At 35.2% G+C, this 16803-nt stretch overlaps 2 protein-coding genes and 2 long non-coding RNA genes across 11 annotated transcripts; 3 read left to right on the forward strand and 1 right to left on the reverse strand.

Moving 5' to 3' along the window:
- The first annotated feature begins 2342 nt into the window (after window positions 1-2342).
- On the forward strand, window positions 2343-6925 carry LOC110420276 (LMBR1-like membrane protein). Of its 2 annotated transcripts, XM_021433533.2 has the most exons (14): window positions 2354-3068; window positions 3169-3254; window positions 3588-3706; window positions 3844-3954; window positions 4083-4181; window positions 4299-4421; window positions 4811-4873; window positions 4991-5055; window positions 5416-5525; window positions 5607-5721; window positions 5817-5882; window positions 6085-6195; window positions 6284-6350; window positions 6465-6925. In XM_021433533.2, the coding sequence occupies exons 1-14, from the start codon at window positions 2719-2721 to the stop codon at window positions 6510-6512; spliced, it is 1533 nt and encodes a 510-aa protein (XP_021289208.1). In that variant the 5' UTR covers window positions 2354-2718; the 3' UTR covers window positions 6513-6925. The 2 variants fall into 2 exon arrangements, with proteins under 2 accessions (XP_021289207.1, XP_021289208.1); XM_021433532.2 differs by lacking the exon at window positions 6465-6925 and having other exon boundaries at window positions 2343-3068; window positions 6284-6404.
- Window positions 6926-7063: 138 nt separating this feature from the next.
- LOC110420277 (GDSL esterase/lipase WDL1-like) lies at window positions 7064-10235 on the reverse strand. The gene is made up of 5 exons (XM_021433534.1): window positions 9926-10235; window positions 8240-8317; window positions 7976-8116; window positions 7569-7783; window positions 7064-7468 (listed from the first exon to the last, which is right to left on the reverse strand). The coding sequence occupies exons 1-5, from the start codon at window positions 10034-10036 to the stop codon at window positions 7255-7257; spliced, it is 759 nt and encodes a 252-aa protein (XP_021289209.1). The 5' UTR covers window positions 10037-10235; the 3' UTR covers window positions 7064-7254.
- A 717-nt stretch (window positions 10236-10952) lies between these two features.
- Window positions 10953-13462, forward strand: LOC110420789 (uncharacterized). Of its 4 annotated transcripts, XR_002445568.1 has the most exons (8): window positions 10953-11043; window positions 11178-11240; window positions 11349-11411; window positions 11860-11937; window positions 12141-12235; window positions 12337-12395; window positions 12593-12929; window positions 13019-13462. It is a non-coding gene; the product is annotated as an uncharacterized LOC110420789 (long non-coding RNA). The 4 variants fall into 4 exon arrangements; XR_002445566.1 differs by having other exon boundaries at window positions 11349-11937; XR_002445567.1 differs by having other exon boundaries at window positions 11349-11937; window positions 12593-12700.
- Window positions 13463-14643: 1181 nt separating this feature from the next.
- On the forward strand, window positions 14644-16803 carry LOC110420817 (uncharacterized). Of its 4 annotated transcripts, none has more exons than XR_016351482.1 (9): window positions 14644-14711; window positions 14824-14886; window positions 15004-15066; window positions 15220-15309; window positions 15561-15638; window positions 15770-15933; window positions 16034-16092; window positions 16288-16395; window positions 16715-16803. It is a non-coding gene; the product is annotated as an uncharacterized LOC110420817 (long non-coding RNA). The 4 variants fall into 4 exon arrangements; XR_016351481.1 differs by lacking the exon at window positions 15770-15933 and adding an exon at window positions 16539-16625; XR_016351479.1 differs by lacking the exon at window positions 15770-15933.

Consider the following 16803-nt stretch of genomic DNA (forward strand, 5'->3'; position numbering starts at 1 on the left):
AAGGAGGCTGGTAGCAGCGCCATCAACTACTGGTATAAAGATGAAGCACCATCAATGGAAAAGGGTAAGATCATAGGGAAGAGTATATTCATTTGCAAGTTTGGAAATGGCAGATGGGCATAATCAAACGAAGGTAGTAAAACGTAATGATATCAGATCTTTATTCAGACACGGATGGAAGGCTATCGGATTATGCAAGGGAGGGTGGTACAAGATCCGGATGAAATTCATCAAGTTTTAAAGCTTTTCCATTGGCTTTCCGGCTAGATTTTCACATGCCCTGTCTCGAAAAGAGTTTCTCTGATATACAATCTGCATAATCCATGTGAAAAACTTGCTTGGATTTCATTTATCAATGTATAAATTTACAAGTTGAAGAAAGTATTTGTGTTCTTCCTAGTTCCTGCTAAATGAAATCCTTGTTTGATTAATTTCGTAGTCTTAGATGTTTGCATTTTGAATCTGGTGCTAACCCTTTTTCCCATCTCCATCATCGGAATGAATGACAGTGACAGAAACTTTGTCAGATCAACGCTAAAGAAAGAAACGAAAGTTGAAAATCTGGAACTTGAGAAAACTATTGCCAGATAGAGCCAATCTCTCAGGATGGTAAATAATGGATTCAGGGTACTGCCAGGGAGAGTCATTCTACAAATAGTAATGGCAGGAAAGAATTGCTGCCAGGTTTCAATCCCAGAATTTGATTGGGAGATCCGGCAAAGCAATTTAAGGCAAAGACTGAACGAATTAAATAGTCATTCATCAAGAAGTAGGTGGAAAGTTGTTGTCAGCTTGGTACAGGCTCTGCGGCAGCCTCCTGTGTGACAAAACAGGGAGGGAACAGGGGAAGTTGTAAGAAGACAAAAGACAGCCAAGCAGCTATCTTTCTCTCCTCTGCCTGGTAGTCCTCCAGGATACAGGGAACGGAGTTTGTACCCAAAATTGAGATAACATTTTGTCTAAATATTTGACAATATATAATCATTTCATGTGTTCCTGTTAAAAGTTAAATCCAGGACTCTGGGTCCAACTGATGCATGAAAACTCTTTCTCTTGACAAATGAGGCATAGATTAAGAATCAAAAGAAATGGTGATCAGAGTCACAGTCTGAAATTCCCAGGAAAATTGAAAAGATTAAGATTTCCATCGTATATAAACCAACCACCAGCAAGGTACATAATCAACAAATAATTATTCACTCAGAATCTCCAGCTGTGAGGTGTTTGTATGCTCCAATCATGCAGCTGAACTACGTAAGTTAAAAGAAACAAATAAAATTATAGAAGCAGTGCAGAAAGTTGTAGCCATTGCCATGAAAGGAAATGACAAAATACAGGTGAAATGGAGGGGATATCAGGATGACCAAGTAGTTCTCTGAAAAGGGTTGAGCTGAAAATCAAAAAATAAGGAAAAAAGCTTCCCATTTTAATGCTTTGCTCTGCCATTTGGGTTTAGTTTCTGATGAAGATATAGGCTTGATAATACAATCAAAGCTAGGTCCTCTTCATGCTACAGAAATTGCTTCTCTTCTTAATGCATGACTACCCCAAAATGGCAACTAATTCTTCTCCCTCGATGACATTATCTGCGGTTAATGCTCTAATGGAAGGAAAGCCAATGTTGAGATTAAATTAAGTAAGAACATAAAAGAGTCTTTAGGTGAGAAAATGAAAGAACATGAGTAAATAAGACACTAGTTGCTTATATTGTCTAAAAATTATGGCTTCAATCCTAAAAACATTTTACGTTCTATTATCATTTATGTAACTGTTGCATTCAAGCGAATTCTTAAAATTTGATTTAAAATCAAATGATCTTTTAATTTTAATGGAAATTTAATCAATATTAGAGTCAATGTCAATTTTTTTTTCCGTCCACGTGATATATGATTTAATAGATTGATGTGATCACGTGCAACTAATGTGACCAAATTCATTATATTTGTTTAGCCACATCAACAATCACATGATCATGTTAATTCATCAAGTTATATCTCATGTGAGTAAAAAAGTCAATTAACATCGAATCTAATGATAATTAAATATTTGTTAGAATTAATAACTTGTTTAGTTTTAAATCAAAATTTAAGAGTTTGTGAATAAAATGTGAAGAGTTTGAGCTAGAATTTTCATTCATAAATAGTATCTCAATCTTAGGTACCTAAAAGGAATTACTAATTATTTTTTTATGTCAATTGAAGGGTAAAATTAAAAACAATAAAAGATTTGAGAACAAAAAAAGAAACAAATTTGAGAGAATTTCTCTACGGGAATAAAAGATAAAGCAAGCGGTCTAAAAGTTCAAATTGCGTTATTTCTTACATGAAAAAATTAAAAAAAAAAAAAAAACTCCTTCTTGCTTTGGAGACAGGCTGGTTCGATGCCTGTCACGGGAATATAAGGTGATGTTACATTCAACCCCATCTCCAACTCTCTTCCTCTCTATTTCCATTCCGTCATTAAACGAATTTAAGAGGACAATAACGTCATTTAATTTCCAACACGCCAAAATTACCCCCAAAATTCAACAAACCACCTCACCGGAGCGCAACCTCCCCCCTTTCCCTTTGAAAAAAGCACACAAACAGAGGAAAGCTCAGATCTACGAAAATCTTCGAATTAAAACTCGAAGGGTTAAAAGCAAACCCTAATTTCTCAAATCTCCTGTTGAATCTACCGCTATCGATTCGATTCGAATCGAGTCGAGGGCTTTTAACGATGGGCGATTTCAACCTCGCTCTGGTAATCGTCGCCATAATCGTATGCGTCCTAGTGTTCCTCTTCAATGTCTACCTCCTGGTCAATTACCAACACCCGGACGATGCTAACCAAGCGTATTTCCCCAAATTTGTCGTCGTCTTCGGGCTCTCCATCGCCGCCATTTCCATCCTCATGTTGCCGGCTGATGTCGCCAACCGGCAGGCGTGTAGACACGCGATATACAATGGCGCGTGTAATCTCACCTTGCCTATGAAGGATCTCTGGCTGGCTGTTTACATCGTCGATGCGGTGCTTGTTTTCTTCATAATCCCCTTCGCCATGTTCTACTACGAAGGAGACCAGGATAAGTGTGTTTCTGGGACTTTGATTGTTAAAATTCGTTGAGTACATTAATGCAACTTTATATATATTTTTTGTTTTATCTTGTTCTTCTGGTTTCGATTGCAGGAGTGTTGGCAAACGGATAAAGAGCGCATTGCTGTGGGTGGTGACAACGGCCATTGTTTGTGCTCTCCTGCTTGGCATTCTATATGGTTGGTTTTTCTTTTTCTTTTTCCCCCTTTTTAGATTTTAACTTCATTAGTATTTCTCTTTAATTATAATTTTTCTTCATGCCATGGAGTATTGAGCTGAAAGTTAATTTAGGAGCAGGAGTATGGTATTAATCACTGCAATACTTGAATTCTGATTTTAATTGAAGTTGCTCTTACAATTACAAGATCTTAGCAAATATTTTAGATAAGCAGGCATGCTAGAACTGAGACTAAGCGGATAACTAAGCAATTGTTTTTGCATTTGTTGAATGTGTTTGTGTGGTTTTTTTGGTTTTATTCCCATTGATTTTATTCATTTTTCTTAAATATCAGGACTAGTTGGAAAGGTGGATTTTACTGTTAGGCACCTGTCTTCTGCCACTACTAACTTTCCAAGTACTTGGGAGTTCTCTAGTGGTCAGCCATGTATCGGTGGAAGTGGTGCACGAGCGGTTAGTAATTGATTTTTCCATTTAATATGCACCGCTATCATTTCTGTATTGTAGCAGAATATTGTGGTTTGCCATCAACTTAGTTTCCTTAAGCTCATTATTTTGCCTCCTGTTTCCTCGTTGCCCTTTTTGAACAGTGCTCTGCATATACTGCTAATGCTTCCTCAGAGAGTACATGGACCATGCGCACTACTTTTCCAGAATATGTAGTTGCTCTTGCTACTATTGTTGGATCTGTTCTTTTCTCGGTATTGACGTTCTTGCTAATTTTAACATTATGTTTCTGATAGGAATGTAGTGAGCAATTCTAATTTGTAAATGTTGATTTTTTTTTTTGGCTAGAATACATTGCTTACATCTTGAAATTTCTTGTCAGATATTTGGTGGTGTAGGTATTGCTTCGCTACCTCTTGGGCTTATCGCTTCATTTATCCGCCGTCCAAAGGCTGTTATTACTCGCTCACAGTATATTAAGGTGCTTTTTTTATAGCTCACTATGCTTCCATACAAACTCACACACTGAAGTAGTTCTTAGTGATTGATATTTTACATTTTATTGTAATTGCTCATAGTTGTCATTGATATTTTGTAGGAAGCAACCGAACTTGGTAAAAAGGCAAGAGAATTGAAGAAAGCGGCTGACGCACTTCATCAAGAAGAAAGAAGTGGTTCCAAGGGTAGAAAGTGGCGTAAAAATGTTAAGGCTGTGGAAAAGGTATATGTAAAGTCCGTAATTTGCATTTGTCTTTGAATTCGACGTTGTCATTCTCTATGAGAATAATTAAGGTGACAAAGCTAGCTTTCGTCATGAGTTCTAGATCCCTCTAGTTTTAATGTTTTTTGTTTATGTGCTTTTCCTTTTGAGTTGAAAGATCAGATTTGTTCAACAATTTGGTTTGTGTTATAATCTTTATGTTTATTAAGCTTAGTTGTATTTCAATTACGGCGTTAACTTGTGGGAGAGTTGAAGTATATCTAGTGAGAGGATGTCTTTTAGGGTGATGACTGATAAAATAGCTGTTGAATGGTGTTTTAACATTATTTTGTTCCTTGGTTCCGTGGTCATGGCTATTGAATTTGTAACATTTTTGATTAAATTTACAGGAGTTGCTTCAGTTGGAAGAAGATGTAAAGCTTTTGGAAGAGATGTACCCTCAAGGTGAAAAGGTAACGAGTATGTCTTGCTGATCTTCGTGTACACATGAAACTTGGTTACAGTCCCATTCCCCCTCACTCCATCTTTGTTTCTCTTCCAATAATAACTCCCTTGCCATGACATTTCAGGCTGAAACTGCCTGGGCCTTGACAGTTCTTGGATACTTGGGAAAACTTGTGTTGGGAATTCTTGGGTGAGTGCTTAGGCCATGCATTTTACTGCATATAGATTGTTTTTGATGTCCATAGCTGCATTTTGTGTTGTGAATTAGCTACTGAGTTTGGATACATTCATGTACCCTGTGGAAGACAGTGGTTTATGTAAATGAGCTATAATAACAGGAAATTTTAAAGGGCGAGCCGTTATATGCACCGAAATGAAATAGAATTGCTGCTATCTGTAGAATAAGTGAATTGCAACAAATTTGTGTGATAATTTTTTTCTCCTTTTACCAAACTCATGAAAGATTATCAATCCAGTAAACTGATGATGATGGCCCCCTAACTTTGTGTAAGGAGTAATCTAACATGCAATTCGTTCTGCATTTTGTTAGGTTGATTGTTTCAGTAGCTTGGGTTGCTCATATTATCATATACCTTCTGATTGATCCACCACTTTCTCCTTTCCTAAATGAGGTTTTCATTAAGCTGGATGATATATGGGGTAATTCCTGAACCATTTTCTAACTTTTCTTTATTTTCCACTTTTAGATTTATGGGAGATTTATATTTTGTATTTTGCCAGGTCTTCTGGGTACTGTAGCATTTGCATTCTTTTGCTTCTACCTTCTGCTTGCTGTGATTGCTGGTGCAATGATGCTTGGTCTAAGATTAGTTTTCATTACTATTCATCCTATGAAGTAAGGGTTTTCATATTGATGGCATTTTGGTTAATTTTTTATGATTGAGAAAATCACTAGCTGGCTGACATATGATTTAATGGACTTTTTCTTAGGTGGGGAGCTACTCTAATGAACTCTTTTCTGTTCAATGTGGCACTTATTCTTTTGTGCTCAATAAGGTTTGGTGACATAGCTAATTCACTCAATCCTGTTTCTATGTTATCTCAAGGTGTTTGCTATTGGAACATTGTTGAAATGTTGTCTCTAGATTTGTGCCTGGTTGTCGAAAAGTTTATTAGGGAATTATATGTTGTCATTTAATGGGAACTCAGTTTTTTCAGCATTATTTGATGGGAATGTTGTCTGTGTTTGCGGTTTCAGTGTCATACAGTTCTGTTCCACAGCATTTGGGTACTATGCTCAAGCAACTGCTGCCCAGGAAATATTCGGCCACACATTGCAGTCTCTTCGTGGAATTAAATATTTGTACAAGTGAGTTTATACTGTTTGAGTTCCTAGCTTTGCCCTGATCAGGCATGTATGTGTTCTACTGATGTTGTTGGGCATATTGGCATTACAGGTATAATGTATTTCAAATTGCATTCGTTGTTCTAGCGGGATTGACCTTCGTGTATTATGTTGCCTTCGTAAGTTTTCAGCTATCTTCACCTTTCTCTCTTTCCTTTCATTCTTCTGAGTAATTGCCTGTGCGTGCTTCTTGGATTCCAAGGTCTCATTCCGTTCTTGTTTGAACATTTCAGGGATGGAGAAGAAAAAAACGTAGCGGCAGGTTCCAACTTTCCTCGTAAGAATGTTTTCCCTAGAAGGTGATGCACCCTCTTGCACAATCAGAATTCTCTTGTTTTATCATCCCTTTCAGAGTGTGTTTCCATATGCTCGGATGCCTAAGGCCTGGTTTTGTTCCAATGTGGAAGGTTTAGAGAGTTTAGGCAAACACCGTCCGAGTGAAATTGGTTGCCTAAAGTAGGACCATGTTGAGTGCTGCTATTGCCTTTCTTTATGCTTGCTTTCCTCGCCTTTTGTATGTATTATTATTTTTTTGTTTAATTAAAATGTTTCACATTTGGCTTGGGCATGTAATTGAGGTATCCTTGACGGTTGACACATGGGAACTGGGTTTGTAGAACTTGTTTTTGATGTAATATAACCTTCAGAGAACAGAAAAATTAATGACCAATTTATGCATTTCTTACCTTCTTAATTCTCATTGAAGCTCGTGTTGCTGTTAAAGGCTCATTTGTTTCCTGAAAGTATTTTAGCCTGATAATTGGAGAGTTTGAACTGTGAAGTAACCTGGTTATGGGGAATTTCATTTACCATAACATGTGAATCCAAAAACTCAACCAAATATGAAGTTTACGTCATTTATTTTCAAAGGCTTATTTATTCCAAAGGAAGGCTTAAATGAGGGTGTTTCCAGGGCATCTGTGTAAAATCAGATACAATCAACTTGGAGCCTCTTTGGTTACACGCAATGAGATTTAAGGAAACCAACTTGTAGTGAATAGGCCTAGATGCCATTAACAAAGACTATTCCCATTGCACACTTCGTGAAAATTCAAGCTCTGAAATTTTTATGGTGCTCCTTCCGTCTTGGCCAATGGGATCATAGGCCGAATCCTCCTCAAATTCTGTGGGTAATGACCTCCAGTATAAACTTGGTTTCCACTTTGCCTCCCTCAGGGCTTTCAAGATTTCTTTAGCAACTATCTTGCTCCCCTCAGAGGAGAGATGGATGCCATCCCTGTATGAAAAAAGAATCAGACATCATCCCAGTACATTTCTATCAGCATAAAGCTAGACAATCCAAGGAAGTGTTTTGAGTGGTATGAAACTGAACTTACGTAAAGCAAGCTGTCTTCCAATCATCTCTTTGCTGGATTGCAGTCCAAAGATCAACACCTTTTACATCCAGCTCTTTGCATAGTGTCAAACAAGCTTCAGAATAAATTCGGCAGGCTTCATTGCTTCGACCTCGAACACCAAGGGTTTGATATATTTGTTCCTCATTAACTGGAGGACTAGAAAGAAACATTACACGAGTCTTGTCTGATAGGCCCTGAGGATCAAAAAGCAAAGCAGTCTGGTATTGAAACCTTGTAGTTCTTGAAGATGGTTTGGTGACGGAATGCTAACAGTTTATATCATATGAGTTTAATGTTTCATGTTGTTTTTTAATCTTCTGGCAAGGCAGGTAATTCGGAAACATAACGAGAACTGATAGGAACAGTAGTTGGGTTGGAGAATGTACCTTGAGATGCATAGCAATCTTCTTCATGTTCTCGACATATTCCGGAAGAGGCACATGAGGGCCAAGGCCAAGTGGATGGGGTTCCATTGAATCGTTGCCACCAAAATAGACTATCACCAATGATGGTTGTGCACCAGCATCCTTAATTCATAACAAGAACAGCTAGAAATTCAGCATCCGTTTTTCACGGCATGCTTTCGTGAACAAAGATCAAGAACAAATTGCCAAACCTAGACACTAAGTCAGCCTTAAAACATATGATACCTTTGGAAAGACTTGATGCAGAACCTTTAAAGCACGCCTTGAGTTCCAGCCAGAGTATCCTCGCAGTACTATGTCTGCCTATGTCCAATTACAGACAAAATCTAGTTTTAACACTGATGTATGTTTAAGAATTGACTATGCTGTAAAGCCTTTGACTTGTAGAAACCTTGGCATATATCACAGATCTTGATTCTTTCAGCTAGATATCCACAATATAGATTTCACTATAATTCGAATATAGAATTCTACTGATTCGAGGCATGAAATGAAGAAAATGTTACTCCTCAATATAACAACAGAAATTCTCATGGCAACAAACATGAATTAACCACTAAACCAAAGCATTTTTAGAATTTTTCATATTAAAAAAAAGGGGTAAATGACAAAAAACAAACGTGTGGTTTGAAGCGAAATAAATTTGTCCCACAAAGTTTAACATTTGACACTCAAATACTCTGTTTTTTATTTGTTAGAACTTTCGTTACAGCGTTAAGAATAATAAATTACCACATTTCATATTTCATTAAATTAGTATTAATGATAAAATAAATTCTGAAAAAAGAACTTGAAAAATTCTTGAAATAAGGTTAACGATATTAAATAGAAAAGTAACGGGACTAGACACGGTGTATAAGCTTCAAATTTTAAACCTCAAGGGGCAGATTTATTCTACCTCACATCATAGGATATTTTCATGTAATTCATCCTTAAAAAAGAATCCACAGTTTCTAGTTATTTGGCTTTAACAAAGAACAAAAGGCAATGTGTGTGAGTGCTCTCTTACTTTTCTAAGGCAAAAATCACTTTGTTGAAAGGCTTTTACATACAAATAATGTTTTGGTTTTTTCCATTCAGAAGTTGACATAACAAAACAAAGCAATAAATCATTTTGGCTGTGCTTCCAAATCTTTAATTTTTCTTCACTTCTTTTCTTCCAAAAGGAAAAATGACAAAGATAAAGTGTAATGTCATTCTCATCAGCTCCATTATTTGCTAGTGGGTGGATTTCACACTCAAAGCTTTTACATCCATACACTAGATTTGTCCAACTAGGAATCTATCAGCTTTTCTTTTCCTAACAACATCTATCTACCAAGTGGTTGGTGCTCTTATTTCAAATAGCAATAATTGCAAATTAAATATGGATAAGTTTGGCGGTTTGCATTATCATTTCCCGCCCTAGGGAAACTGGGAAAGCAAGCTGAGGGCACTAAGTAGCAAAATAAAAGAAGGAATTGCAGAATCCAAATAGCAGCAAAAACATGACCAAGAACCAACGCTCTAGCTTGAGAAGAGGCAAAAAAGGATTGAAATCCGTTAAGAGTGAGGGAATCATTTTCCTCTTCCGAGGAAACTAATGTTAATCTTTATGAGAAAATCAAAAGGAAATGTGGATCCCTCCACCAGGGAAAAGATGTGAATCTCTTTCTCTGTTCATCGAAAAAGAAGATAAGACATGACACACGTAGACTAGAATATCCCCAACAAACAAAACCAAAATCAAAACACCAAGTCCACAACTCTTTGAGCTTGATACTAATTCTGGGTATCAACGAAATCAATCTCGTTTTCAGTAAAAACCCCAGAAAAAAGTATAAATGCAATGAAGGAAAACAAGAACAGTACGGAAAAGAGCAGATATATGTAGTAGTAATAGAAGTAAAAGATTGGAATAAAAACATGTACCTTGCGAGCATATATATCAGCAAGTATCGCACCCCAGCCTTCGTTGCTGTAACTGAACTGAACGATGGAAGATCCAAAAAGAACGAAGAGAGGCCTGCCTGGACCAACCATGTTCGATCTTTTGAACTCTCTTAAGGTTTTTCCTCGCTGTTCCTTCAGACAAAAAGTCACTTATGTTTTCCTATCTTTGACTGGCTCTGCAGATCCCCTCAGTTTATATGTGAATGCTATTGCATCAAAATTGTCGCCCAAGATTCTTCGGTTAACACTTGGACCTACTTATTCGGACAAGAGGATTGTACAGTTGGAAAATGTGTGTTTGATTGGTGGATGAAGTCAGCTTTATGTTGAGATTAATATGGTATTTTATATAAATTAGACTATTTAACAGACAATGAAGAATTTTTTCAAAATTTTGGTATAATGTTTGAGAAAGTTTTTAAATTATTAAAAAAATTTTAAATAAAATTGTATTGTTTTATTATGTTTAATAAAATTTTTATATTTTTATTTTTAAATAAAAATTTATTATAATTAATAATTAACTCATGATTATTGCATAAAATATAATATTGTTTGTTGTAATATTAATGCGGAGCGTGAAACATAAATAATTTAAAATTTTTTTAAATATTATTTTAAAAAATCTTTTTTTGGGTTAATAACGATCACGTTGGCCCGACAAAGGCGGGATCTTTTTAGGTCAATGTAACGTGTGTAGGTGTAGATGTATAGATTTAGCCAGATTAGCAGTTGGTTAACAAAATAAATTGCATTTTTTAATTTTTAATATATTTTGTTTTATTCAATCAATAATTACATTTCTTTTATATTAAATAAAAGGGAAAATGGGTCCTGCTGGGTCCAAAGGAAAAAAATAGGCCCATTTTCTTGCTCAAAACGCATAGCTTCGATTCTTTCTGGATTAGAAGATTCGTCAAGCCCAGGCCCAAAAGAAACCCACTCCACTTTTAATTTAACAGGTCAAATAAACAGATTCGGTTTTTGATTTTCCCGCCGTTGGATAGTTTTATATTTACGGTCTCTCCCACTACTATTTCGCCAAATTCAACCATTGAAGCACAGATTTCTCTTTTCCAATTCATTTCAAGTCTTTGGTATCCTTTTCAGTTCTTTTCTTCTTAAAGATTTTGGGATTTTTAAACTTTTTTCTCTTTTCTGAGTGATTAGGTTTTAGATTTTTCGTATTTGTTTACTACTCATGATTCATTTCTTTCTTTCTTTTTTTTAGATTTTTGGATATTAAGTCTTTTTCTCTTTCTCCAAATTCAACAATGGAGCGGTTTGATTCTCGGTAAGTCTTTCTCTCTTTCAATTCATTTCAAGTCTTTGATCAGTTTATTTCGATTTTAGGTAGCTTTTTTGGTTTTCTTTTTCATTCAGGGTTCATTTTTTTTTTCAGATTATTGAATATTAAATCATTTTCTCTTTCCCCAAATTCAACAATGGAGCGATCTGGTTCTCAGTAAGTATTCCTCTCTTTCAATTTATTTCAAGTCCTTGATTGGTTATATTTTTGTTTTAGGTAGCTTTTTGGTATTTTTTTCACTTCTTTTCTTCCTAAAGATTTTTAATCATTAAATGCAAAATCTGACCCAACAAGTTTTAATTTGTCACCATGATATACTGGAAATAACAGGGCTAGTAGTGCCCTAAATAAAAGAGTTCTTGCCTCTGAAAATGCGTTGACTGACCAAAGGAATAGGAGACTGGGGGTAACATACTTTCAATATGTTTCTGGGTTAATATTTGCAAGGTTTTATTATTTTATCATCTTTTAAGGTCATGGATTGTGTTAACTATGATGGATTATTCATGTTGATCTCCTTGCATTGCTTTGAATGTCTTTACAAACTCTGCCCAATCTTTTGAATGTCTTGAATACCTTTCCTTTCTCTCTCTTAATGTAATAGGAAGCCAAAACTTTTGACTTCAGTTTGACTGCAGCATCATCAAGATCTTGCAAATATGTCCTAAATACACTTATGCTGGTAAAATTTTCCCATCTAAACTACTAGTATCTTTTCTTTTTTTATCTTTTTAATAAAACTTGAGATTGTGGTTGGGGAATCTTATATCTGTCTTTTTGTCCCTTTATAAAACCAGTACTACTTCTGTCTTGTAGACATTGTAAGATCCTTGTATGGTGATTTTAGAGTTTATTCATAAGCATGCATGTCTTTATTATATGCAGAAGATTCCTAAATTTTACGAGTCTGATGCTACGAAAAGGCTTTGAATTTACTCTAGAATGAAGTGCTATGTCTGCTATAAAAGTATCTACAAGATGTGAGTGTGGATTTAACTTTTTTAATGGTTGTCTTTAAAGGATTTCTTCAACCTTTTCCTCTTTTTAGGATTTAACTCTTATATATTTTGTCTATATGCAGATGCCAAATCTTGCCTCTACAATAGGCAACAAACATGTTTTGTGATACTGCAAGGCTTGGTATGGCAACTAGACCAAATACTGATTGGGTTGATGTTTCTTATTAATTTCTTTGATCTGCAACTTTGATGTTGTTGATTGTGTTCTTATAGACAATGCTTTTACTAGTACTATTTCCCTCAATCCCACCCCTCTCTTTTGAGGGATTTGTATGATGATATTTATAGTTACTCATGAACTGCCTTTTCTGTATGCAGGATGTCTAAATTTTATGAGGCTGAACAGAACTCTAAGCCATTGATTACCATGGAAAAGGCAGTGGATTTTCTCTGCAATGAAGAAGCACTACTTCTGCTTGCTAAACAGTAAGCATACTCACAATGATGATGTTAAAGTTATTCATATGCATAGGTGCCTCTTTAATGTTCTGGGAATTATCAATTTGTATGCATCCAACAGAACATTTTTTCATGTGGCTCAAATCATATTTTACATTTAATTTGTTAGGCACTTAGGCTTGTGTTCCAAAGAATTGATTACTATTGCCAACCATTGCAAGTATAAAGTTGCAAAAGTTGTTGCTCAATTATAAACGTAAGTATACTCACTTTTTGTAGACATTGTAAAGGTCTTTGAATCATAGGAGAGTGATTCATAAATATGTGTTTCTTTTTTATAAGCAGGAAATTGCCAGATTGTAGGAGTACATTGAGCAGTGTATTAATTACTTTGAAAAGGCAGTAGATTTCTTCCAAAGCCTACCGATGCAAAGTCCAAGTAGAATGTTATTCAAATTCTTTGTGCTTTCATTCTCGTTCCTCTTATGTATCTTTTTATCTACATTGTACTTGCTTAGCAAAGCCCACTTTGTAGAGGTACTTTTGCTTTTATCTTGTAAAAGAGAGAAAAGGGTTCTACCTTAGCCTTCAAAAGGTAAGATTTAGAGGTTGTGCCATATCCTTGAAAAGGCATAGAGGTTTTAACTTAGCTTTGAAAAGTTAGGAAGGTTGTGTCTTATTCTTGAAAAGACAAGGTTTGTGCTTAAACCTTTGAAAAGGCACGTTGTATTAAATTTATTTAATAGTGGATTAAACTCCTTAGCTTGCTAAGGGAGAGGACGTAGGCACCTAGAGAGAGGGCCGAACCTCTAGAAATAGTGTGTGAAATTTTCTCTTTACTCTTCACAATTAATTTATATCTTCAATGCAGTTAATCACAATTTAATAGAAGAGACTAATATATAGAATAATGTGGAGTGAGGCACTTAATATATACTATTTAAATTAACAACTACTGTTGAAGTATTATTATAAAGCATACTCACAATTTATATCTTCTTGTCAAATCACCACCATAGTCATTCTTTATCAAAGTATCATAAACATTGAAAGAATTATCATAAGGGTTAATTTTTAATTATAGTAATTGTTCTCTTGGGTTGGAACAAATATTAACTATTGTATCTGGCTTACTGGGACAGAATTAAAGTTGTTGGCCATAATACTGATAATTGCAAGCCTTATAACTGAACATGAACAAGCTGAACTCTTTCCAGTTGACTGGCTACTTGAATATTAACTGGAAATTCAAAACATCCAACCAATCTTTATCATACAGATTTCTATAATTTCAACATAATTTTGGGACAGAAAGCAATGGACTTTCCAAATCTTTAATAATGTAAAGAAGCTAAAGCTATCATTAAGTGAAGTTACAACAACCAATGAACTCGTACACTATAAGAAGAAGGTTGAAGCTATTGAATACAAAATTTTGGCTCTTTGAGCATGGTTTATAGTTAGTCAAAAGAAAAGGAAAGAAACAGTTTTAAAGCATTATTCATCTGCTGATGGCTAGGGGTGAAACTAGATGGCAGCTGAACTCCTACACACAAGTACATGATGCTTCAAACAAGCACTCTATGCATGACTGTAATGATGCAACTTGTATAATAGCACTTTGCCAGCAGCATTCCCAATGGCTACGAAACCACCACCAGGACTGAAATCCAAGCGGCGGGGATTATGTAAGTTCAAATTCAGTAGAGGCCGATTAGAGTATACAGTAAACGGACAATGGTTATGTTGGGTCCAAAGGAAAAAAAAAAGGGCCCATTTTGTGCTCAAAACGCACAGCTTCGATCCTTTCCGGATTAGACAATTCGTCAGGCCAGGCCTAGAAGAAACCCGCTCCACTTTTTAATTTGACCGGTCAAACAAACAGATGCGGTTATTGAGTTTCGCGCCTTAAAGCTTAGCTTGCTATATAAGGTCTGTCTCGCTACTATTGCCCCAGATTCAATTATTGAAGTACATATTTCTATTTTCTAATTCGTTTCAAGTCTTTGGTATCCTTTTCATTCTTTTCTTCTTAAAGGTTTTTGGATTCTTAAACTTTTTCTCTTTTCTAAGTCATTAGCTTTTAGCTTTTTCGTATTCGTTTTCCATTCATGATTCACTTCTTTCTTTCTTTTTTTTTTTGTTTTAAGATTTTTGGATATTAAGTCATTTTCTCTTTCTCCAAACTCAACAATGGGGCGGTCTGATTCCTGGTAAGTCTTTCTCTCTTTCAATTCATTTCAAGTCTTTGATTAGTTTATCTCGGTTTTAGGTAGCTTTTTCTCATTCTTTTTCATTCAGGGTTCATTTCTTTTTTTTTTTTTTTTCAGATTATTGGATATTAAATCATTTTCTCTTTCCCCAAATTGAACAATGGAGGCGTCTGATTCACAGTAAGTCTTTCCGTCTTTCAATTCATTTCAAGTCTTTGTCAGATTATTGGTATCTTTTTCAGCTCTTTTCTTGTTAAAGATTTTTGGATTCTAAATCATTGAATGCAAAATCTGACCCAACAAATTTCAATTTTCCACCATGATATACTGGAGATAACAGGGCTGGTAATGCCATAAATACAAGAGTTCTTGCCTTTAAAAATGCATTGGCAGGCCAAAGGAATTGGAGAGTTATAAGTGGGGGTAATTAGCTGTTGCCTTTCCTATTATTATTGTTTGTTCATATACTTTCAATTTGTTTCTGGATCAATATTTGCAAGGTCTTGTTATTTTTTATCATCTTTTCTATCATGGATTGTGTTTCGCTATGATGGATTTATTCATGTTGATCTGCTTGCATTGTTTTGAATGTCTTTTCAAACTCAGAAGACTAAGGGCAGCCCGATCTTTTGAATGTCTTGAATAACTTTTCTTTCTCAATCTTAATGTAATAGGAAGCCAAAACTTTTGACTTCAGTTTGACTGGAGCATCATCAAGATCTTGCAAATATGTCCTAAATACACTTATGCAGGTAAAATTTTCCCATCTAAAGTACTAGGATCTTTTCTTTTTTATCCTTTTAATACAACTTGAGATTGTGGTTGGGGGATCTTATCTTTCTTTTTTTCCCTTTATAAAACAAGTACTACTTTTTCCTTGTAGACATTGTGAGGTCCTTGTATGGTGATTTTAGAGTTTATTCATCAACATGCATAGCTTTCTTATATGCAAAAGATTCCTAAATTTTATGAGTCTGATACTATGGAAAGGCTTAGAATTTCCTATGGAATGAAGTACTATGTCTGCTGTTAAAGCATCTACAAGATGTGAGTGTGGATTTAACTTTTCTAAGTTTGTCTTTAAACGTTTTCTTCAACCTTTTCCTCTTTTTAGGATTTAACTCATATATATTTTGTCTATATGCAGATGCCAAATCTTGCCTCTACAATAGGCAACACACATGTTTTGTGATACTGCAAGGCTTGGTATGGCACTTAGACTAAACGTTGATTGGGTTGATGTTTCTTATTAATTTCTTTGATCTGCATCTTGATGTTGTCAATTGTGTTCTTATGGATAATGCTTTTACTAGTGCTACTCCTTCAATCCCACACTTCTCTTCTGAGGCATTTGAATGATGATGTTTATAGTTATTCATGAATCGCATTTTCTGTATACAGGATGTCTAAATTTTATGAGGCTGAACAGAACTTTGGGCCATTGATTACTATGGAAAAGGCAGTGGATTTCCTTGGGAAAGAAGAAACACTACTTCTGCTTGCTAAACAGTAAGCATACTCACTATGATGATGTTAAAGGTATTCATATACATGGGTACCTTTTTAATGTTCTGGGAATTATCATTTTGTATGCATCCAAACAGAACATTTTTCCAATTGCCTCAAATCATATTTTACATTTAATTTGTTAGGCACTTAGGCTTGTTTTCCAAAGAATTGATTACTACTGCCAACCAATGCAAGTATAAAGTTGCTAAAGTTTGTACTCAACTATAAAAGTAAGCATTCTCACTTTTTGTAGACATTGTAAAGGTCTTTGAATCATAGGAGAGTGATCCATAAATATGTGTTTCTTTTATATATGCAGGAAATTGTCAAATTGTAGGAGTACATTGAGCAGGGTATTAATTACTTTGAAAAGGCAGTAGATTTCTTCCAAAGCCTACCAATGCAAAG

Source organism: Theobroma umbraticum, unplaced genomic scaffold (assembly GCF_002168275.2).
Source record: "Theobroma umbraticum cultivar Fairchild unplaced genomic scaffold, ASM216827v3 scaffold_86.0, whole genome shotgun sequence".
Lineage (NCBI taxonomy): Eukaryota > Viridiplantae > Streptophyta > Magnoliopsida > Malvales > Malvaceae > Theobroma > Theobroma umbraticum.